This window comes from Atractosteus spatula, chromosome 4 (genome assembly GCF_055471065.1).
Source record: "Atractosteus spatula isolate fAtrSpa1 chromosome 4, fAtrSpa1.hap1, whole genome shotgun sequence".
NCBI lineage: Eukaryota > Metazoa > Chordata > Actinopteri > Semionotiformes > Lepisosteidae > Atractosteus > Atractosteus spatula.
In genome coordinates, this window is record NC_142709.1 from 69,512,601 (window position 1) to 69,537,534 (window position 24,934).

A 24,934-nucleotide genomic window follows, 5' to 3' on the forward strand; every position below is an offset into this window, starting at 1 on the left:
AAGGGGAGCCAGAGACTGTCCTGGCATGCAGCGGGCACAAGGCAGGACACACCCTGGACAGGATGCCAGTCCATCACAAGGCAGACTCAGACACACACACACACACACTCATTCACACCAAGGCCAATTTTCCCAGAAGCCAATTAATGTACCAGCATGTTTTTGGACTATGGGAGAAAACCAACAAATGCACAGGGAGAACATAGAAATTCCACACAGACAGCACCCCAGGAATGGAACTCAAGGCCCCACCATGGCAAGGCAGCTATGCTAACCACTGCACTACTATTTCTCCTATATAAGACCAAATAAATTAAATGTGCATCTCAAGCACTGTAAATGCTCGGCTCTGAATAATGGACTGCTTTATTATAGAGTGAAAGAGCTCTCCTGTTGGATTTTAATGGGGTCAAGTTAAAGTGAAACAGTTGTAAAGAAAGCACCTGAGTCGCAATGAAAGTGGGTTATTATGTTAATGGCATGGTTCCTGTGACAAGGAGTAATGTTTCACAGAGTGGAACTAAGTAGTGCTTTGGAAAAGAAAGAAGAAATCTGCATATTTTGCTAAGCATCCCAATTCAAAAGTTCATGCTCTTTAAAAATAGGAGACTCTGCAAACAAAAGAAGGCAAAGGTTCACCATATCTATATCACTTGGTTGCTTGTAACTAATTGATCCCAGAACCTCATTCTTGAAAGACAAGATGGTACGTTCAAGTTCAAGTTCACGTTTATTTGTCATTTCAGCCATATACAAGTATACAGTGAAACGAAATATCGTTCCTCCTGGTCCACGGTGCAAATACAGGCAGGACAGACAGGACAGACAGGACACTGACATAGACATTGTAGACAGGATACACATACCTGTAGTGCAAAGTGCAGATAGTGCAAATCACAAGGTAAATACATAATACAATATACACACCACACTGGGGGGATTTAAACCCTGTTCCTGGAATTGGAGTGGGTGCAAGTAGATTCCAGGGTGTTAAAGAGCCTGACAGCCTGCAGGAAGAAGCTGTTCCAGAGTTTGGTGGAGCTAGCCTGTACCCTGCGATATCTTTTCCCAGATGGTAGGAGATGGTAAGGGTCTCAACAAAGGACATCGGAACCTAGGGTCCATCTTCAATATCTCTGGAATATATCAAAAGGTTTCTTGGACGCCAACCCTATTTTAAAGCACCCCTGCTTAAAAATAAGCCTAAATTGCCAATGTAAAATATGTGTTGATCAGATTTAATATCTAAAGGAAACTGCTGCAAAATGATCAGAAAATTATAACATGAAAGTTCCAATATGGAGGTTCTGTAACCTAACGGACCAATACTATTCTGTTAAGGGTGACATTCTGTGACTGTACAGTGTCAAATTTATGGTCTAGTTTGCTTGAATCTCAACAGGTATTTCAATTGTTTTTTTTTTCAATACTCTTGTCTGTTGTACAGAATGATGATTTTTCAATTGCAGTCACTACCGCATTTATTTTCTAATGCCTCATGAATATGTCAATGTGAGAAAACTCTCTATGATTTATCTTGCTTGGAGAGAGACTGATCTGCACGCAAATTAAAGAAAAGTACAGTGCCAATATCCTGGCAACGAACAAAGACATATCTCAGCATGTGTCTCCATTCATGGTAGGGAATATACGATTGCCACTTCACATTAGTTGTAAGATAATTTTTATGGCTTAGTTATCAAAAGTAACCTTTATGAAGACAGGAGCTTCATGCAAGAAGGTGACATTTCATATAGAGTGGTTCTTGTAATGCTGGACAAAGCCTTGTAAATAGCTGTGAAAGAAATTTGTCTAATTTCTATATTTTTGTATAACTCAATATTAATATTTGCATTACTAATACTGGAGAAGGAAGACGTTTGTAATTAATGGTTTACACTTTTTTTAGAAAAGTGCTGAAGTTTAGACATTCATACTGAAGCTGAAGTTGAATGTCATTTTGTTATTCAGCCTACATCTTAACACACGTAGCGTTTACAGTATATTCCTAATTGCCTGAGACAACAGAACAAGAGAATTGCTTGCAGTGTACATTTCAACAGACATACTTAAAATGCACAATAAAAATGGAGTGAATGATGAAAAAGCTATAAAATGCAAAAACGTTTCCATGCGGGGAAAAAAAATCAGCACTACCACCTATAGCAATGGAATTTAAAAAGAAAAATAGTAACATTAATGATCTGTTTGATTTATTTGAAATGACAAGTCATTTGTAAGCATACAAAGTCTGCTTGGAGAATACAGGCAATGACAAATGGCAGAGAATAGCAGAGACAAGTGGCAGTTTAACCTGTAATGACATAAAGAAATCGAATCTGGCTGTAATGACGCTCCACACTGCTCGGAGGCAGATGAGACTTTATGGGATGTTATGTGTTCTGTTCTAATATACGTTCCTTATGCAGATACACACAACATACAGAGCCACATGACATTAAGAAAAGTATTGTAGGAAGATGCCTAACAGCAGTGAGGCATACAGTCAGTTAGAATACCAGTCTTTCTCACACCTGAAGAAGGCTCTACGGCCGAAACGTTGTGTTTTCTTTCTTCTTTTTTCAGCATGGAATAAAGCTATTACTTGTTCCTTTGCAGCCTACGCATGCTGACGCAGCTCCCCACCTGAACTACTATACCCTGTCTCAGAGCTGCATTTGTCAGGTATTGCTGTGCAGGTAGAGTATTTCGTCATCACATCACACTTTGTTTCTTTTCCTGACGTATGTCACAAAATACCACAGAAGATCATTTCACCTCAGTTCAGAAGATTATTCTTTCCTTCTGTGTACCATACTAAAAGAGTGGTCTTCCAAACTGCAAAATCTTAAAGTGCAAACAATACAGTATGTTTCTAGAAAATATAGCATTACCAGAACTGTTTAGGTATCACACCTGTGATTCTTCTTCCCATAATTAGTCCTAACAAGTTATTTTTACCAAACACAGTACTGTCCCATTCACTTAATCATGGTACCGATTACAAAACAGTCTCTCTATAGTTTATTATGAAGCCCACATTACAAAAGAAAATGACTACACTTGTTTCTAATCATTTGCTGAACCCAGAGGGCAGCTACAAAGAGAAATTTGTTTAATCAGAGCAAGATCAAAGGTAGGCCATTCTCCTGTGGGAATAAGGGAATTCCAATGCAAACAAACCACTTCAGCAACTAACTGCAATTGCAAAAGCACACAATTGTTTAATGTAATTATTTGTAGCACATTCCATAGTTCAGAATGGCACGCTGCAGACGAATTCTAAGTGTTGCACCAAGATTACGTTGTAAATTGACGAGCCATGTCTTGATAACTGACTCACTCAGGCATTTTGTAGGTCAGCTATTATTTTAATTATGTCATCGTGTTTCTGACAAAAAAGCTCTGTTGTTTGCATGACTCATTACAGTGGACACATTACTCACCTCAAAAAAACAGCCAGAGTTGTAAATATCTAGTTTACTATTATTTTAAAAGGGGGACGTTTGATAATGTTCTATGTAGAACCCTTAGCATAGGAAATATACTTCAATACCAACATTCTGGGCAATAGTTGTGGTCACAATATTGAGGTAACAGGCCAGTATGTTCGTTTTTAAACCAAACCTACAGCACAGACTTGAATTTCTTTTCTTTTGTCAGACGAGTGCATGCAGAGGTAAGACAGAACTTTCTATGGATTCTCAAGATGTGCTTTTGAACAGGACAGGGACAGAATTCAACACAGAGCAGTTAAACTCATTTCAGAGTGAACATTAATTTGGACCGACATAATTTCATTTGTAGCTTCAATTAAACAGTTCTTATGCGAGTAAACATTAACACATTATTAGCTAGCTTAAAGAAAATTGTCTTTTTCTTGAAGCTAGCAATATCATTTAGTGTTTTTTACCTCTCTACTATGATAAAAAGTTGTTTTGCCATTTTTGTGAAGAATGCAAAGATTCTCCCAGATGTCAGAAACAAAAAGAAAATTTTAAAAATAAACATTACACTATCATCTGTTTTCATTTTCTGTTTCTATCTTTTTCTTTATAAGTACTGTAGCATGGAACTTTGGATTTTCACGATGCCTTCCTGTTTCAATATTGAACCACTCCACTACTAACAGATGCATGTAGTCAATATGGAATTGATTTATTTTGTCAAATGCATCACTACACACCAATAATTTTAATCCAACTCTTTACTTTCTAATTATTGGGGTGCATTAGCGTAATTAGATATTCCTCCAATAGTAAGTACATCTTAAATGCTTCAGTGATAGACTATGAGTAAGAAAAATTAGTATGTCGGCATTATTAAAATCGAATGGTTGCAAGGAACAATGCCAACTGCCAGCTTTGAAAATGATTCATCATCTTGAGAATGTGTATAGACAGTATATACAGAAAAGTGTTGAAGTAACCAGATAGACCTGGAAACACTTCCACGGCATGTGAAGGGGTTGTACCAAGCTAGTCTTCACTGATTTTGGGGAGAATCAAAATGTTGCTTCTGCTTTGCGTTATCCCAGCATTTCTTCTACTGTAGAAATGTGAGGATTGTATCTATCTTGAAAATTCCACATATTCGTTTCAACCAAACCTATGTGCAAAATATTCAAGTTTTGAATCATCCAGTTATCAGGCTTTGCAGACCTGGCAGACCCCTCCTCAACCACCACAACTCCATCCTGACATGGAAATTCTGTGCACAAACACGTTAACAGCTACATACTGTATAGGAGCTCTACAGAGCTGTGCAGTCTACGAAAAACAGGAATCAGCAAAGTTACATTGGTAGACTGACTAATTTCCCAAGATGCCATTTGACTTGCATCCAAGATGAATGGAGGAAACAAATAGCTTTGCAGCCTCTTAAAATGCCAAAGAGCAGAATAAAGCAAACCTGATTAAAATAATCACATAAAACCATCCATTACGTAAAGCTATTATTACATAATGGACATGGGCTTTCAAATGGAATTCCTGCTTCTCATTGTGACCAGTCTGGATTAATAGCGTAACTGTTTAAGAGATTAGAGTGCTAGCTCTTGTTACATTTACTGTATGTATAAATATCAGTAAACCACATAATGCACCCGTTTCTACTAATTGTATTGGAAAGAACAATAAAATAAAAACCAATATGAAAAAATAGCATTTTGCTTCATGAGATTTTTGTATTGGTGTTTAGTCACCAGGGCCTGTTTTTTTTAATTTTGATTAATGTACACATTACAAAAATAATATCAAATACAGTTATTTTTATGAATGTCACAAGAAAGAAGTAATATTACTTACCAGTTAACGACTCAATTATGCCAGTCATGTTCAACTGATATTAAAGCTGATTGCATGAGCTAAATGGCAGTAGTTTGTAAATTGCTGAATATACTCATTGATGAGCTCAAGGCTGGCCAATTCACACGCAAACAGTATATTGCATTACCATTTCAATCAGTAAAATGGCATACTGTACGTGTCAAACTGGGGCAGAAGACTAATTAGCTTTGTTTTGCAGTGGAGAATTTGACTTAACATCTGGTACAGAAAACATTTGTACTCTCAGATGAATTATTAAGGATGCAGATGTTCTGTGGGAAAAACTGCATTACACTGTTGGGCACTTTGGAGTGTTTGTGGGCTGTAAGTGGTAGAGTCATGAAGTACTGGACTTCAGAACCTCTCTCTTCAGAAGCTGACAATTTCTCCAATGGAAATGTCACATCTTGTATCTCTTTTTTGCCTCACTAAAAGCAAACATTGAGGCATTTTTTAAGTTTAAGCACCCTGGAAGTAAAAGCAAAAAAGCCAATGGATCAAGGGAAATCTGTTTATCGCTTACTGTCAACATTGACCCAGTGTTTTGAAGGAGTGATTTATTTATCACTCAGATAGGAAAGAAGACAACAACATCCTACACCAGCTGTAGCTACTCTACTCTTCTGACAAAGAGTGAAGCTTACAATAGCAGGCTTTTAGTCAATGCATTTGTAAATACATCATATGCTGCCTGCCTTCAAGGATCACATATTATAAGTCTCTTCCACTCGGTCTCATGCACACAGTAACTGAGGACAGGCCAGTGCTAAGACACTCAAATACACAGCATCTGTGTTCAAATGGAACTGAGCTGTAATGTGAAATCACCCAATTTTATTAATTGATAGGTTGATTGATTACAATCATTGATTGATTATATGGTATTTTTCATCACAAAAGATCCCAAAGTGCTTTACATTTAGCTTTGCTGATAAGAGGACAGCCTCAATACAGGACAGATCAGCTTCACTGATTGAATTAAGGGTCAACTTTCGGTCAGGCCCAATTGTGCAAACAAAGAGTGAAAATTGGTGAATGAGATATGACGTGGTTGCCACTTGCCAGGAATCTATTCGTCAATAGGTTAATAAGTCAAGATTTCTTAATTTCCTATGGCATGCAAAATCAGTAGATATATCAACAATTAATGAAATAATGACTATTTAGAATGAAATATTTACTAATCAATGCACACAATTTTCTTATCGTTAGAAGTTGGAAAGAAAAAAATACTCTAATGTGTATGCTACAAGTGGATTATGTTTTATTTTAAACTAGATCATATTCTACAGTGTTGTGCAGTATATCATTTGTAAATATCAGCTTCAATACATTTTATTCATTTACAACTCATGCTTTGTTTATATGTCATGTTTCATTTATCAAACACCTTTAAAACTTCAGTAAAGGGTATAAATAAGGTGTTGCCAAGGTATTCACTGATGTATCTGAGTTTTATTCACTTTTCTAGCACTGAATTAAGCCTTAAAGTAAAAATGAGTCACAGAAAATACCCCATGCACACAACAAAATATCTGACTGTCATTACCAATATGTGTTCTCTCACATGTTGTTATGCAAACGTCCCAGTGCATTTTCTGTACAACCCTGTTATCTGGATTGACAGTCAAACAGAATGCCAGAGGATGATTTCTTCCATCAGGTGTTCTCTACCTTTAAATCTGCTATAGTATTCATGGATTTAAACACACTACATAGCCTGAAGACCGCCTTGAGATTTTGAGTTGACTTTTACATAAAACAGCAACTACATTGAAGAAAACAAACCCCAAAAAAGCAGATTACTTAGAATTCGGGCAATTACTTGACATCCGGGTTTCGACTTTCCTGACAAATTGCTTCTTTAACTGAATCCTTAACAGCCTGGAGTTAATGAAAAAACGGTAACAAATAAGAAATGAGATTTCAGTTTTAATGCAGTTTTGCAAAATCTAATTTACCGTTCATAGCCTCTAGAGTCTCTCCCTTGGCTCTGCTGACAGATGGTACCGTGCCGAGCGAAAATGCTCTCATTGCAAAATATCTGGTGCTGGTCCCAGTTTTGTCAGATTGTCAGATTTTGGCTTGAGAGACAGACAGTGCTATACTTTCCCTGGTTCCACAGGCAGGAGATGGAAAAGTTGTCCCTGTGTTCCATCCCTCAGGTATCCCAAATATCTACTGAGGCCAATGAGAAAATTAGCCTTGTCCTGAATCAGGTACAGTATGAGACTGTGGGTGTCACCCCTAACAAATGCAGATACTGGTTTTGGCTTTTGAGTGGACAACTGAGAAAGGGGAAATGAAACTGGCTAAATTAATACAAATCTCAACCAAACACAGACAAAAAAGTAATATACACTCTCAGAATGAAGCAGTACGACTCGAACATCATTATTAATCATTTCAATATTAGAATATTTCAATATTCTCTTAGAAAAACAACTGCAAAATACTGGTAATGTCAATTATTAAAGTTTTATGAGACATGCAATCAAGCAAATAAATCTCTTTTAAGAACTATTCGCTGACATGAGTTTAGCATCAATAATTCCCTGAAGTCTTAAGGAGACATTTGCTGTTTCATATTAAGAAGTTAAATCATGCTGAATGGATTCACAGTTTTAGGAACAAGCCTTGCTACAAGTGCCTCAGGCTAGCCATCCTAATACATAAGATGAATGCTATAAAAAAGCATGGCTACCTGACAGAAGAAAAGCTTTTAAACATCTGAGACAGACAAAGCACTCCAAACAATCCATATTTTATCACAGTATTTTAATATCCAAGAGACTGCAGTTGCTATGGAAAAGTCAGTTCTAAAGAAAGTGAATAATGGTCAATTCTAGTGTCTTTACCACACAAAATGATTTATGTTTGACTTTAGGAAAAAAATAGAAAGCAAGCGGAATTTTTCACTATTACCTTGCATTATAAAATGTTTACAATAAATCTTCTCTAGAGCTGAAGTGCAGAATCAGACTGCTATTGTAGAATTACACTTAAATGACATTCTAGGAAACACTTTTTCAATAAAACAGTTTCAGGGGATAGAACACAGAGAACATTTTCTGGTGGTTTTACTGAGCTGAACAGCTGGGCTGACCATCCTGGTTTCTTGCTTCACGTATGTTAATAGCAATAACAAGCAACTGGACTATTTAAACTTCTGAAAGAAAATCAAGACGTTGGTCTTTAAGAAAAGAATAGATTTTAATAGCCATAGTGGAAAACATCTTGTAGAGGTATATTTTACGACTATCAGCATCCTAAAGCCCAGAGATCCAGGGTATTACAGATCAGACGTTTTCTTTGTAGAAAGGAAATGATCTAATCTGTGTTGTGTGCCAGTTTTGATATTCTATTCATCAACAATGGCTCATTATGAGTGAAAGTACCCAGGCTTGAGACTGTGCAGAGTGGCAGTTTCTTTCTCTCAACACTGCATGATAAGCTCCAGAACATAAAGGTCATGATAAACAAATTGCAATTCGCTGCTCCTATATTTATTCATAGCCCACAGAGTTAACAAAGAGTGATATTTATTAGTTGTTGAAAATATTAAAAAAGTCTTCTCACCAGCAGCCATATGCAATTCACAAATGGAAGCCCACTGAAGCTATGGAGGTGTGAGCCTGTCAGTACCTGGGTGGGAGACCTCCTGGGAAAAACTAAGGCTGCTGCTAGAAGAGGTGTTAGTGGGGCCAGTAGGGGGCGCTCACCCCGCAGTCTGTGTGGGTCCTAATGCCCCAGTATAGTGACTAATAATCCCCATCTATGAATTGGCTTCATCCTCCCCACTGATAGCTGATGTGCGGTGAGAGTACTGGCGCACTCTGGCTGCTGTTGCATCATCCAGGTGGGGCTATAGATTGGAGGTGAAGGGGATCTCCATTACCTGTAAAGCACTTTCAGTGGAGTGACCAGAAAAGCGCTATATAAGTGTAAGCAATTATTATTATTAATCTCCATACCAACAGCTTACAATATTATATTCCCCACAAAAAAATGTAGGTTATGTTCATATTCAGTTTGGGATTTTTAATGACATGGACAAGCGTCTTCAGAAGAAATAAAATGAACTTCCTGTCTTTGTAAAATCTGAAGGTTTTCTAGTCACTAGGGTAATCAAGCAGTAATGGGAACACTCATTTGACACTCAAATCATTCATTCTAATTGAAAGGAGGCCTTCAAACATGTCTCTTATGAAAAACGTTGCTTCTCTAAGCGTCTGTTCCAGTGCCAGACTAATATGGTGGGCATGGTGTTTGTCACAGCCAGCACAAGGTGACAGAGGAATCAGGAGATGGCAAGCTGATTTATCAGCAGATGTAATAACACTGTTGAAAATGTATTAAACGTTTTAAGTTTAAAGCTTAAGTAATTGTATAAAAGTAACATGCAAACATGATTTATTTATAGGATATTGCAGGAAGCTCTGCAAGGCTTTAAATGATTAATATAACTAGTATTTTTCATGCTCCTTCAATACTGCCCTCCAAGAATGCAATACTACATATTACAATATCTAGTCTATATAATCGAAAGAAACAACCTTACTTCAACATGAGACTTGCTTCAATGTAATGCAAGTTTATAAACACAAGTTTGGTGTTTACAGCAGGTTATAAAGCTGTGCATGATAAGACATTCTTATACAATAACACTTGTTTATCTTGAACTGTAGAGATGAAAAAAGAAAAATAAAATAGCAAAATGCTTATGTGTTTTATTTCAGCTAACAATATTGGCAATTGTCAGCCATAATAATTAACTGCTTTCGTTTTTTGTGCTCCTGGGGAGTTTTAAGCAATGTATAACATTAAAATTTAATTTCTAAAGTGAAGCATAAAGCTAATCAGGCAAAACACTATTGTACCAGAAGGACTATACAGCATAGAATAAGTGAAACATAATAGGCGGACCTTTCTATTCCAGGATATACGTACTGTTTTGATGATGAGGCCAATGCTAGCTGGCCTCAGGACCCACTCCTGAATAAATATAGAAGGAATTACTGTAGATAAACATTCATTCTATCAATAACAACTATGAACATGTATTTAAAGAACACCATTATATTAGTGAAAATACAGCTCACATTCACGTTCAAACCACACTGATCTCATATCATTAATGCACCACTGAACTTGTATTTAAATGTGCTCTACCTTGCAAAAGATATGTAGGGCACAATGAGACACTGGCAACCAAACTGTTCACCCACAGCAGGTAATAAATCAGGGCCCGGAATACTGCTTACAAAGAATTACACAACTTAAAGTCTAAAAATTAATAGTAAGCACTATCAGTCCTACTATCAGTCTATCTGCCTTAATCAGTTTGTAGAAATGCATTGCTGCCACACCTTGATTTTGGACAGTGTTCTGTTTTGGATGCTCATTTGAAGTTAAACAAATCGCAAAAGAAGAAGACAAGTGCCATGCCAGGAGAATATCGAAATGAAAACAGAATTCACTATTCAACTTGAACAAAGTGAAGACTACTCAAAACAGTACAACAGCAGCAACATCCTGCACATTACACATTTAGAAACGAGCTGTAAAAGCATGATTAATTCTGTTAAACCCCTTGGGGGTGATAGTACCTCTTTATGTAAAAACCTGTATAGTCGTTCATGCTGTGAACGGCTTTTGTTGACATGATGAGCTGATGATATCAGACTACACTGTGGAGCCTGTTAATTACCAGAGCAGCTCCAACAGAATTTCTGTCAACACAACATTAGACTCAATACATAAGGTTTTGCTACTTGATACCACCTCTCATATTTCAAGACATTGTCTTGCTGGAAAATATGTCTCAGATGAAAGTGATCAATTCTGGAAATTAGAGAGGTATAACTGCATGTTTAGGCCGTCATGCAGAGCTTTCATTTGATTAACAGTCAATTATGTTCCCTCATCTGTGGCTCCAAGGCTATCATTTAGTCTTTTATTTTCTTATCTGATCTACTGCAGTGTATTGACTATAGGGGAAAAAAATCATAATATGATATAAAGAGCAATTTGAGTTTAGTCATTAAAAGACTAGAGTGCTTCTTTAGTTTAATAAAGTGACTAAACGATAGTGAATATTGGAAATGAAATTAAAATCTGTTTGAAAATTTAACCTGATCTTGCCTGAACAAATATTTGAGCAAATCTATCTGTTTATATGAAGAAGAAATATTCCAAATGCTGCAGTTAAATTGTAACTGTGTAATTTTAGATACAAAAGGCTGGCCGAGCGGTATCTATTGCTCTTGCCTGAGGTTCTGTGTCAAACAATGAGGTTAGCTAAGAAGGATTGTTTCTACGGAGGAACTATTGATTCAGATATTCGGATATTTACTGCAGAAAAATCCAATAGTCTGCGTGTACATTTTAAAATGAATGAGAGCAAAATTCTGTAACATAGTAAATGGGGGAACAGCACCTTCATAACATATGTTAAGTTTCTCTAAGTGTCAGCTTACCAGGAGTGCTGAGCAGTGATTAGGACTCAGGAAAATAGTAGTGGGTTCAAATCCTAGGTGAATTAAAAGGGTCTCTGTTGTTATTATATACTGTATAAACAGGAATTTACTTCATATACCTTATGTTTTAAAATGAAGATGTTTCTGTAGTTAGAAAAAACATTCAGTTAATTTGCAATGTGTCACAGTTAAGGGCTCTAGCATGACTCTGGTCTCAGTCTTTCACTCTTACCAAGCATTTTTTCACAGGTGTGCAATTGCTTATTTTTAAGCACTATAATGTGTGTCCCCATGGCAACTGTAAATGGATTCTGCTTTATGCCACCATTTCTGTTTAAACTGCATTTCATGTTTAAGAAAAGTATACAAATCTTTTGTGTTCTATCCTCTGAAAAGCTTGTCTACTTTTACTGCCACACAGCTTACAACAAATGTTATTAAGAAACAAAGATCAGTAATCCTTCAAGCTAATTCTTGAAGAAGAGTAATCAAAACAGTTTTTGCTGCAAGGTGATGGAGATTTTCACCTCCACACCACTCGGGTTCATACAGATTGCAAATAGATCACACACATAAAAGAAACACTAAAAATCACTGATGATAATGTGAAATAATAGGAATATGATAACAAACCTATCATATTTGTATGTATCATAATTATATAACAATGATGTGTTATAATATGTACTATAATATTATACTTTAGAACACATTTCTATGCTGAAGTTTTTCTAGCCTTTAGCCTTCAACGTGTGGTAGATCAGACACGTGAGTTTCACCTCTGTGGGTTATCTAAAACATATGACAGCAGAAGACATCCTTAATTATGTGCTTATGCAATGCCACATTTTTAAAAATAGCAGGAAAAACATGCTGCATAAAACCATTCCTGATACGAGCAAATGTATCAGCAAAGGGCAGGAAAAAATGAAAAAAAAAAGTTTAAATCTTTCGGGCTGCCATTTATAAGGCAACATGACATGTCGAATTACCTTTGAATGTTTACATACAATTTACTGCTTGCTGTCAATGTTATCTTCTACTTCACAACTTGTGAACAAATTTTTTAAACAGAAGGACATCAATATTTATGGTGACAAAAGACAGGGGGAGGAGATTAAGACTGTAATAGAGAAATCTGGTTATTTATGCTTTTGGAACTCAAACCAAAATCACATCAAGACAAGTCTGTACTTGCATTTGTTTCAAATGCGATTCTGTTTCTCAGTTCAAAGTTCTAGTAAATTCAGGCCACATGGCTGGTGTCAGGGACAAAACACAACTCCTCAAGCATCTTCTGTAACAGTTCAGAATTTGTGTAATTTTGAAACATTGACCTACAGTAAATTGATTTTTTTTACACTATAACAGTATTTGCTGTACCTCAGTGCAGTTATGAAGATATGTTATATATATATCATATAAAAGTGAAGACATGATAATAGTTCAGGTGGGTAGCTGCGTCAGCATGCGTAGGCTGCAAAGGAACAAGTAATAGGTTTATTCCATGCTGAAAAAAAGAAGAAAGAAAACACAATGTTTTGGCCGTGGAGCATTCTTCAGGTGTGGATATGATAATATCCTATGTGAGAGATATGATAATATCCTAGCTAAAGCATGTAAATGACTGAAACAGGATTTTCAGTGTGCAAACGGAGCTATCAACAAAGCAAAGCTCCAGCAAAGACACACCAAAAAAAATTGGAACGTAGAAGCTGTTGAATCTGCACACAATTTGCTAATTAATTAAATTACACAGTTAACCCTGCCAAAGGCTTAATTAAGAGTATGAGAATGGTCACAAAACAGAAGAGTTTGTAAAGGTTACAGTTGGCCCTTCCAGCCCATTTGGCAGTTAGTAGCTAATTGATCCAAGGATTTTGTCCAGCCTTTCCATGAATGAAAATAGTAGATTACTTCCTCAGGAAAATTTCCCAGACCATGCAAGTTCATTGGAATGACCCTTTAAAACAAAATCTGCTGTCAGTTTTGACAAGCTTGAGCCATTAGCTACATTATTTACACTCTATGATCTGTATTTTATATCACAATATTAAGAAAAGTCATTATGATACACCTTTAACCACCTGTTCTTGCTTGCAAACTGTGCCAAAGGTGGTGAGTAGTGTCTTATGCTGCAGCAATAACACATTTTCAATCTTCTGTGACTCATTGATGGAGAGACCATGTCTTAAGTTTGATGTTATTACTATCTTAGGCACGCATGGTCAGCAAAAAGAATTAGTTTAAAAGAACACAGTCCAAAAAGGGGGATTCTCAGCTGACTACAAAATCATTATTTTTAATTTACTGCAGATATTTTTCATTTTTGCAGCCTCATGGAATTTTAGGTGCATAGCCCTTTCACTTCGCAACACGATAACCTAGATTCTAGAGATTCCAGCGCTGTATGCTAGTTTATTTTCCTTCTTCCTCCTCTGTATCCAGGTTTTGCTCTGCACTTACTTCCCTGTAATCAACAGTTCTTAGTGAATTCAGGCACATCTACTAAAGATTTTGTGTTTTGGGGAGTTAAAACACACATGAGACAGTGAGTCCAAAGCTCTCCTTCCTTGAAGTCTGCATTCGAATTTAGGTTGGATCTGGACAGAAATTATTTTTATGGTCTCATCCCAAGTATGCAAAATTAAAAAGGTGATGCCTTTCATACTGGTAAGATAACACGTTTTATCTTCAATATGTCAGCTGGCTTTTGTAGGCTGAGGTTTCAGATATTGACTTGTTTTTCTGGATTTAGTATTTCTCCAAAGACATCGATGGCCAGTTAAATGGCTAGACCCTCTGTTACTGCATTCCAGAGAGGACAGAAAGCTAAGCTTATTCCCTGCTTGTGAATTGAACACCCAGCTTCCAAATAACACTGTAAACGGTTGTGATGGCTCAAGCAACAACAGTGACTAATTTGCTTGCTGAGTGAGTTTTACAGAAAGGCAGGCAATATAAATTTGGCCTGCCTGTGTGATCAGATTCATAAAAGGGTCACTTTGACCATGCAAAGGACAAAATAAAAGAGACAGGTTAGGGTAAATACTCACTGATATGTACCCTAACCTGTCTCTCTTCTTCTTTCATTTGCATTGTCCAAAGTGCACTTCATGAGATCTCAGAGCCCTTTCTCATTGGGCTGATTCTTAAGCATATAAGACCATCTTGGATCTCTGGTGGGATCTGAGTTGACTGACCCAGGCTTAGCTTTTGTCAGAGAGTTTCCAACGTGGCAGTGTGCCACGCCACCTGCAGGGCGGGGGTGAGCACTGCATTCCTCCTTGCTATGATCATGCTGCCTTCCCAGGCTGTGAGACAGTGACCTCCACACACTCCTCTCCCCTCTCTGCACTGGTGCCTGGAGCTCTCATTCATTGTGCACTTGTAAGTATTCTAATAAAGATGCTTCTGCTTCACTGTCTCCAGCTCTTGACAGTTTCCATCTTCTCTTTACATTGATGGCAACATAAATCCACACCGGCATCTTCTCTTAAAAAAAGTTTGTTGAGGAAATCTGATCTAGAGAAATCATAAATTATATTCAGTCACAAAACTCAATTTCCAATCTGGCTTTCAGCGCTGTACTTTTTGTTCATGGATTAAGAAACCTATTTTTTCCCCTCTTTTTAAAAAAAAATTAACCCCATCTGCACTCTGCAGCCATGTTATAATATTTTACCACCTGCTTCAGGTGCAGGGAGTTTAATATTCAGAGCAGCTCGTATTTTCATGCGGGGAATAATACATCTTTCTAACAGTTCTAACTGGCCTCAGGTTTGTCTTCTTTATTCCGTAATGATTACACAAAATTCTGGAATTCCAAAATGAGCTCTCAGAGAATAAAAAGCACATCTCCCATGGAAAGTCTTCAAAATAACCAATACCACTGAGGAATGAGGTTGAGAACTTAATCGGACTGTGAAAGTGCCTCCTGCCTGGAGACCTACTTATTAATGTATGTGACATTTTGTGCTAAAGCAAGAATATATAATTTCATAGTACAAAGCAGAATGTTTTCATTCATGTAGGAAGTGCTTCTATATAAACACCCCCCCCCCCCCCGTTTCTTGATCATGTGGTGATCCGAATGAGAAGATGTTAAGATAACCTCTTTTTTCTTCCTATCACTTTCATCCATGTTGAAAGAAACGAGTGATTTTTCCATCTGAAAACACTGGAATTTCTTTCAAATGAATGTAGCTCCACTGTACACAGACAAAAACAAAGAGACCGCAAATTAACAGCAGTCAAGTCACAGGAATCTCCCAGATTCTCGGTGCGTTCAGTAAGATGAAAATTAACAACTCTGAAAGACAACAAAATGCAAAGGCAGTCTGGCATCTGATACCAGTCAGAGATCACTGGCTGTGGCAAGTAGCTTAATTAATTTCTTGAGGAGCAGTTGACAAGGTTAAGAGTTCAAAACAAATTTTGGACCAAAAAAAATGCTTCACCACCCAGGGTGTCATCCTTCAATTTTTACTTAAAAAATAATAGAAAAATGAAATTGAATTCAACTAGACACATGAGTTTCATATTAAAACATTGCTATTCAAGTCCGATTGTTTAACTCAAGTAACAATAAAAAGTAATGAAGGCTGATTACCACTCATTGATCAGATTTCCTTGTTTTCCATGTCTGGTAATCCTACACTCCTGGGATAGTTTAAACAGGGTTCAGTCACTGTAGTGAATCCTGGGTTATGAGTAGTTATAGATGTAAAATATTGAAACTTGTATCAGGCAATAAATTAAAAAATAAAAAACAGAAAATAAAAATGTACACTTTCATACAGAAACAAGCTTTCTTTTTTGGTGTGGCAAACCTCACTAATCCCAATATGAAATTAAACTGTTACAAGGAAACCCCAGAGGGCAACACGTAAAATGATGTCTGAGATGTTACGGCAAGAAACATATTCAATCTTAATGGTCATGTCCAGGTTTTTGCTGGTCTTTGAATTGCAAAGAACGAAAGTAATTGTTTTCCTTGTGCTTGTCAACATTTAAGACTTACAGTTCCATAAGAAGAACATAAATACTTAAGAAAGGTAACAAGATGAGATAAAATAGCGAGAGGAGAACCTCTGGCCCATTTGGTAGTTAATCTTGGGCTAATCGATCCAAGAACCTCATCTAGACGTTCAAAGTAGGAAGTCAGGGTATCGTCTTCAACAACATGGTTGATCAAACGAGGGAAAGCTACATTAAACACCTACCTAAAATTGACATGTTTTTAGCACCTGGAAGACTGCCTTCATGTCAGTCATCTTTCCATCATTTATGTTTAAATCATAACATCAATCCTTTTCCTAATACAGCCTATCCCAGCAAGATGGGTGCAGGGCAGGATACACCATGGACGGGACGCCAGTCCATCACAGGGCACACACAGACTAAATCATAACAAAATGTACTAATTGATGTTAAAGGACACTGCAAAAGTAACTGCATATTCCATTTATGGAGTAATATGTCAACAGCACATGCGATATGGCATCTTCAGAGCTGGTATTTATGTTTTATTGCTTTCTTTGAGCTAAAGCCTGTTTCACCTCTGCATTCCCACACTAAATAGTTTCGCGTTCTCAGTGATATCAGAAAACTGCCCTGCATTTTCTGCCATTAACCCTCTAGGGCGTTATCCTTTATCTATGCCATTGGCAATTGATTGTGATGAAAACTCTGGGATACAGTATGTAATTACTGGCAATTAACACTATGCAGTCTGCTATAAATATGTGTAAAAAGATTATTTCATCAGTTGTCATGGAAACAAGAAGAGATAATACTGCCTTGTGCTGATTTTACTGTTTGAGAATCACCAGGCTATGTAATGTCCTCTTTTTTGGCCTACAAATTGCCCATGAAATAAATTACATTATTACTTTCAAAAAGCATCAGAGCTCTCTGGCTCCACATGTCTTAAATAAGGTCATACATTTACAAAATATTCCGAGGGACTGTTCTGGGTGACTTTCACACTTTGACTCTGGTGTTCTGTTGTTTGGAGTTCTGTGTGTGTGTCTCATTAATGCATGTCCGATCTCCAGTCAAAATCACAAAAAGGGCAAAGAGAGTGAATGGAAAAAAAGTATATTTTTTCTTTTCTTTTTTTTCTTTTCCATCAAATACACCTTTGCCTACAGGAAAGCCTTCACATTTGTCTGATTACCACAGTTTTTCAGTGCATTTCTGCTAAGCAAAGGCTGACCCTCAGGGCCTGTTGATCCTGCACAAAGATTACCTTATAATTCATAATGCAGGCAGGCAATCCTAGAATTGGTTTATGAGTACAAGTAAGGTTGTTGTACCTATAAGCAATGATCTGGCCAAAAAGGGGTTAAATAGGCTAAATGTCCTCTCAAATGTAACCATTGTAATGTTACACAGTTATATTTATATTCAAAGGTAAACATTTTACAGGCTGCTAAGTTAAAATGAGACACAAAATAGATTTAAAGTGTCTCGCATGACAGGTACAATAAGTACAGTAGATGTGGTTGAGGGTGAGATACATTTCTTATTTTAAGACTAATGGACAGTGTGAAAGGTTTTCTAGATATAAAGCAATAAGGAAAAACAGCTGTCCAGATGTTTATTCAGTTCACCTGATATCTATTCTTTATCTGAATAACCATCCCTCCTTGTCTTCTTTATTAATTTCTATTATCTCTGCCTCATCTCGGCATTACATAATAACAAGAACTAGCTTTCCGGCATTAGTCCCATATTAACATGGCTTAAAGAGTAAATAGGACTTCTAGCTGGAGTTAAAGCATGAAAGATCGTTATTTATTCATTTTGCTGACTGAATTGTGATGTTGAAGCAAATACTGTTTTGCTGTGATCAAGAAAGCATTGGTATTGAAAGCTGTATTCCAAAGATCGTTTGCAGAAATTTTGTACCCTCCTCTGCTGTGAGCCTGCAGGGTCTTTGAGAATTCTTTTTAAGGCTGAAAACCATTTATCACCCAGAGCTTTAAAAGAGGGCGAAATTGTAAGCGATTGGCTTGGAGCCTTCACTACTAGCCTATATCTCTTAGGAGCCTTGTGTTCATGATTGCTCCAGAGGGGTCATGGACAGGTTTAATGAAAATGGCATGGATATCTGACAGATCCACTGATATACCCCACAGTCATCTCTCCAAAGAGTTTTGACCCAATGAATCAGGCCTAACCAATATCCCAAGACATGGGGAACACTCAGATAAAAATTTAGGCATGAACCCAATACCATTTTGGTTCTTTATTCCAGCTGAGTTATTTGGACTTCATGTCAGCAGCTCGACATCTGCTACAATTCTCCAGTTATACTGTGCTACAGTGTACTGCCATCTTATTTGTTAGAACTCCTGACAGGTAAATCCGTGCTTTGAGCACTTCATAGCTCAGCACTGTGTAAGGGTTTAGGACGTGCATATATGACAAATGATGTGATCTTCAGAACTTGAGAGAGTTCTCTGAAACCTCCAACATCACTCAGACATACAGTATTCATTGTTCAGCAAGATACTACTGTATAATTAAAAGTCCAGCTATCGATCTTCTGTCTCATATTTCAAGTTCTACAACATGTAATTTCAGAGATAATAATCAAATATGAAAAATAGATTTTTTTTTAAAAAAAGCCTTTGGCCAAAACAATAAAACAGTTTTAGAAACAATTTATAGTTCCATCTGAGAGCGGCTCTTGAGAAGAACAGATTTGTTTTATGAAAGTGCTGAATCAGCCCTGAACAAGGTGTAGTTTCAGGGGTCAGAATTAGTATTCCCATGATGTGTCTTCTGATGACAGGTGATTATTAATATTCAGCACAGGAAAAGCTATTTGCAAGCCAAGAAATAACTGAAGGGAGAGCTGGAAAGAAAATTAAAAAGAACAGAAAATGCAGATCAAATAACTTGCTTGTCAGTTCTTTGCTTTCGATAAAGGTTACATCTGTTTCATCACATCAGAAAACATCTGTCAAAGTTGGTAATACACCTGAAAATACATTTTATACTGGTTCCCTCATAAAAAACATTCTCACATCATGACACTTAAATTTGGTAAAAAGAGAAGATGAATGAGGGCGACAGTATGTTTAGTGATCAGTGCAAGACTTATCATATTTTTTAATATATAAATGTTGTAGCAAAATATATTTGTTATCTCACAATGTTTTAATATATTACAATTTAATAGCTAAAATATTCAGTTTTTGACAACATATATTTTTTCTCGCAACATTTCCTTAAACTGACTCTTACACTGATGTGGAGTTTGTTCGGCTCAATACTACTGTATATACAGTATACAGAGAGAACAAGATTCTTGGAGAGGACTTTGAAAGACTTTTCAAGACAGAGCTGATTGAAAGTGGTTTCATTTTAAAACAGGGGATTTAAAATACGGGAATTCCTTAAATTACTGATAGATTGAAAAAAACAAAGATGCATTAATATACCTCAATTATGATTAAAAAAAGGTGTTGTTTCTTTAAAATGAATTCAAGAGCTTTATTAGTATCTGATAACTTAAGAATACATTATTAAATGTAACAAAACTGATTTTGTAAGGAAACATTTTTTCTAATATATATAAAATTACAATCTGATACCAATTATTCTTGATATATGTATACTTCAAACCCATTCTCTTGATCTGAACAGCTGATTAAAAAATGGTGATAGGAAAGAAAACTCAAAATCTACTTAAGTTAACTACTCTGGTGAAACCTTACTTAGCACAATGCATTTACTGCCTTTACTACCAGGAGACATACCGGCGTCGCTTTGAAAAACACATCTTTAGAGTGACTAAAAAAGGCTAGTTATTTTTAAAGTGACAAGCAGTTAAACAGATGAAAAAAAAGTACTAGAGGAGGCACTATTGCAATATGCCTCTCGCTGCCTCAAGCAATGTAGAGAAAGAAGCTAATAAGAGCTCATACCTGTATTTCATTCCTGTCAGCTTTGCTGTGGACTCCTTCAGGGAGATGTGATGTCTTGGAGTGAAAGACCCCAAACTTCGTGCAATGATCGCCACTGTCCGAAATTTGGCTCTGGCTGCATTGACCACATTGGGGCTGGTGGCGTTCTGCTTGCTGTGCCTGTCATCTCCATTCCGAGCCTTCAAGTTGTGATCTGTGCAAGCGATGGAGACTTGCATGGCTTTTTTTGTCTGATTGTTTTCTCAGGTCTTTCACTGCGGAGGACACAAACACGCGCGAGCGCACGTTCACAAGCTTCACTGAACACCACGCCAACTTCCTCTGCTTTGCGAAGAAGACTCAACTCGCAAGACTGCAGAGGCTTCCTTTGTTGGGATTATTCCAGAATGATGTCAAAGGAGCATCACAAGTATCCACAGCTTGCTGTTTAGGATAAGTGCCCGTGACAGAAGCGAAGGGGGTGTTGCACACAGCAGGACACTATACCTTTCTTAGGTAATTAACTTCTCGTGCAAACACCTCTTTTGTTTTCAGTCTTGTGCTGTATTTATTTTTAAATGCTCATGCAGTCACTCCTACCTCCTGATGTTAATCTGAGATATCGATGTACTTCTGTCCCGGTTTTTGCTGAGGCTGTTGTTTCAAGCAGTCTTAACACCAAGGCCACATCTCCAGTTATCAAGCCCCGGGGATGAAAGCAAGTGTCCACTTGAGTCCAGAGCTCTTTTAGCTTTCTGCTGCTAAATTCTTTCTAAATCGATGTCGAGAGCCAAGCGCAACAAGGCTCCAGCACTACATACAGTGTATGCCCACAAGGATTACCAAATAAGTAAAAAATATGCACATACACAATTAAACAAGTAAATCAAGTAAATAAATTCTTGAAGTCTACTGCTAAGCACTGATCTTTAGGGCATAGATTTTCCATGTAGATGCTTTGATAGGAACGCCACCGAACAGAGACTCTCTAATCCTCCAGTCCTTTATTTAACCCCTCCATCTAAAAAGAAGAGATTAATACCTCCCTCACCGTTACGAGAAGGTGCCAGTGAAACTCCAGGAGAGCAGAGGTTTTGTCCGGAACAATTCTGAGCACTGAAGGCAAAAGAGGGAGAAGAAAGAGAGGAGAGGAGCTGCGCTTTTGTCTGCTCCTGCACAGGCTCTGTAGAGCAGCTTCTGCACTCAGAAACTGTCTGCAGTTTTTCACCAGTGGCACTGTTTTCAGGAAAGTGGACGAAAAAAAAAATAAATCTGGATAGGACTGACACCGCTAACGGCTGACTGGCTGTGGTATATGTGAGGGGAAGAGGGGGTTTGAAGCTGGCTGTCTTCTCTTTATTCTTGACTAATAAGATCACAATGCAGGGTTTGCTTGCTGCTTTGTAGAGACAAAAGCTGTACGCTTCTTATACAGAAAGGGGCAGTCACACGTATGCTAACCAGAGTGTGTGTGTGAGCCTGTATGTACAGTAGGCTGTTTTTTTCATTATATTATTAACTAGTGTTGTTCAGGCTAAGCTGAGGTAAATGGAGCATCATGCCTCAAGGGGCTGAGAAGCCCAAGGAGGAGTGTGTGTGCGTGTGTGGAGGTCTGAACATGCCGCAGTTTATTTTCAGTGTTTTTGCTGATAGGGCAAATACCAATTAAATGGAGATTTTTCTTTTTGCTTTGCCCTACTTTAAATGTCACTCAGGCACGCCGAAAGAAAATTAAGACAAAAAAAAAGCCAGGAGAGTTTTCACCGTGCAATTCAGCATTTCGATATTTTTCGCACCACCTCTTTCAGGAGATCTCCTCCATCGCTACCCCACTGCTTTGCCCCTCCCCCATAATACTGCCCCCTTAATCCCCTCATTTCTTTTGCACTTTTAGACATGTCAGGGCTTATTTCACTGAACCACTGGATTACAGTGGTTTCTTTTTGAAAATGAAAACCCAGTGAGATACGGACTTCTGTGCCTGCCTGTGATCGGGGTTTGATTGGTAGTGAGAGCAGCATGCTGGTCTTCAGAATCTAAATATGAATGTCATTCTACAAGGGAAACCCACTCAGTACATCTCTGCAGCTATTTTCCTAATCCTGAACACACACACATGCACGCACAACAGGAAACTCCGGACACGCTAATGGGATTGGAGGCACGATTTTGCTCAAAGGCAGAAGAGAGAGAAAAATAACACAACCTCTGCTCTATTTTCCTGCATGCTGCCTACCAGAGGCATGCACTCGCAGGGACAGCACCTATGGCCATGGAAAGTGTCTTGCAGTCAGAGCTGCAGTGAAAGCCTCAGCTCAGTGCATTAATCTGAGAGCGCTGCTCAGTGAAAGATAGCGATAGACTGTGCGCGTAAAAATACGCATTCCCATCAAAGTGCACACTCTGTTTTCATTTCCAGCTTTCACCCTAACAATGCCCGAGAGAGATGTTTCTGTGACTTCAAACCCAATCATCTCAAATGCACATCATGGCATTAATCTGACTCCCAAGTTCATAATGTGATGTCTGCGCAGTTTTGTCCTCACACTGCACAAAAGGAACACAGAGTTTTTGGTTCATTAAATATGTTTCACACTGCAGGGCATTTTTCTTTTTTTTTCCCTCTGAGGCATTGATTTTATAGGATTCCTCCAGTTAGTTGTGAACTTTTCACTTTGTAGCATTTTCCTAGCCTTCACAGACCATTGCAGTCTACATTTAACATTTATGTTCCTTATTCCTAAGGAATCCGCCATCAATAGCCAATGATATACATAATCACTGTCTTTACTCACTCAAATGGCATGCGTATCCTTGTCACTTGTTCGCCCAGAATAGACCCAAAATGGGGCTGTTTGTTCATGGTTTTTAGTCTTGTTCCTTAAGGTCCAGAATTGTGCATTTTAATATTAATAATTAAAAATAGGCCAACACAGCTGTTTTGTCTGTAAAGCTTTACTGTATTAGTGAAAATAAAGCTTTCTTTACAAAACAATACAATATTCTACTGTTTCAATAAATATAATACAAATTTTTATATTAAAAAGGTACAATAAGGGATTTTAAAACATGCTGAAAAGAACCTGACACCTGAAGAAGGCTCCACGGCCGAAACGTTGTGTTTTCTTTCTTCTCTTTTCAGCATGGAATAAGCCTATTACTTGTTCCTTTGCAGCCTACGCATGCTGACGCAGCTACCCACCTGAGCTACTACATTTTAAAACATGCTTAAAATAAGCCAGCAGTTCTACATTATTTCGTTAAAAAGATAATATATCTTGTTGTAAGACTACTGCATTAATGCAGTGATAGGGGATGAGTACAATAGGGCTAGCTTTTGGCTGTTGACTTATCTTTGTGATTGAGGCAAACAGCCAGCCATTGAAGTACCTCTTGAAAAAAATAGATCCTGGGCTTTTTCACATATAATTTACATCAATTGAATTACATCATGCTGCATAAATCGTTGTCTGCGTATAATTTGTCCCAGTATAGCAGGGCATTTAAGAAAACAGGGACAAATATAAAAGCAGAATATATGTATGTGCTGACAGAAATACTTTTGTTAAATATAAACCTCTTAACTATTTGGTGCCACGTTGTTACACTTCAGCTCTGTCCTTAAGGTTTATAGTGATGCTATTGTTCTGGGCTGCATCTGTGGTATGTTTCTTTTAAGCAGTACTCTTAAGAGGTCACTCCTACATGGGATCTTTCATAGCCTCCTGCCAGAGCCATTCGGCTCGTGAAGGGCTACAAGCTCCACAGCATCCTGAAAGGGAGTTCGTGTTGAACAGAGGTGGGAAACACACTTCACTGATGTCACTGCAAACGTGCAGGAGCCTGACCAGTCACAGGAGTCAATGTTCCACTGTTTCCAGCCTTAGCTGGAAAATACCAGCCAATCTGGGGAGCAACTGACAGAAGTGAAGCAGGCCATTATTGTGATGATTGCATAATTGTGGCATCGGCAAGGATAGAGGACACTGCAGATGTTTGCACATGTTGAAACAACGGTTGCGTGTGTTATCACATCTTTGTGAGGGTGGTCCAAACACAGGTATAAAACCCATCAGACATCTTCTGTAAAGTTGCACTGAGAGTTCATAGCAGCTACCGGACCTTTGTTTACAATCATCATAATTAGAATGTTTTCACCTGATCATCAGTAGTTTGAGTCCTTTTAGGTCCAGTCCCATTACAGTGT

At 37.7% G+C, this 24,934-nt stretch overlaps 1 protein-coding gene across 3 annotated transcripts in view; it reads right to left on the reverse strand.

Annotated features, from left to right (window-relative positions):
* Positions 1–24,934, reverse strand: part of kcnab1a (potassium voltage-gated channel subfamily A regulatory beta subunit 1a) — a 90,027-nt gene that overhangs the window by 41,418 nt on the left and 23,675 nt on the right. The window contains exon 1 of one of the 3 annotated variants that reach the window (XM_088913077.1): positions 20,749–21,930. The exons of the other annotated variants lie outside the window; for them this stretch is intronic. Within the exon in view, the coding sequence (XP_088769203.1) occupies positions 20,749–20,966 (218 nt within the window). The 5' untranslated portion in view covers positions 20,967–21,930. Of the gene's footprint in view, positions 1–20,748; positions 21,931–24,934 lie in introns of those variants that run through there. 3 annotated transcript variants of the gene reach the window in all.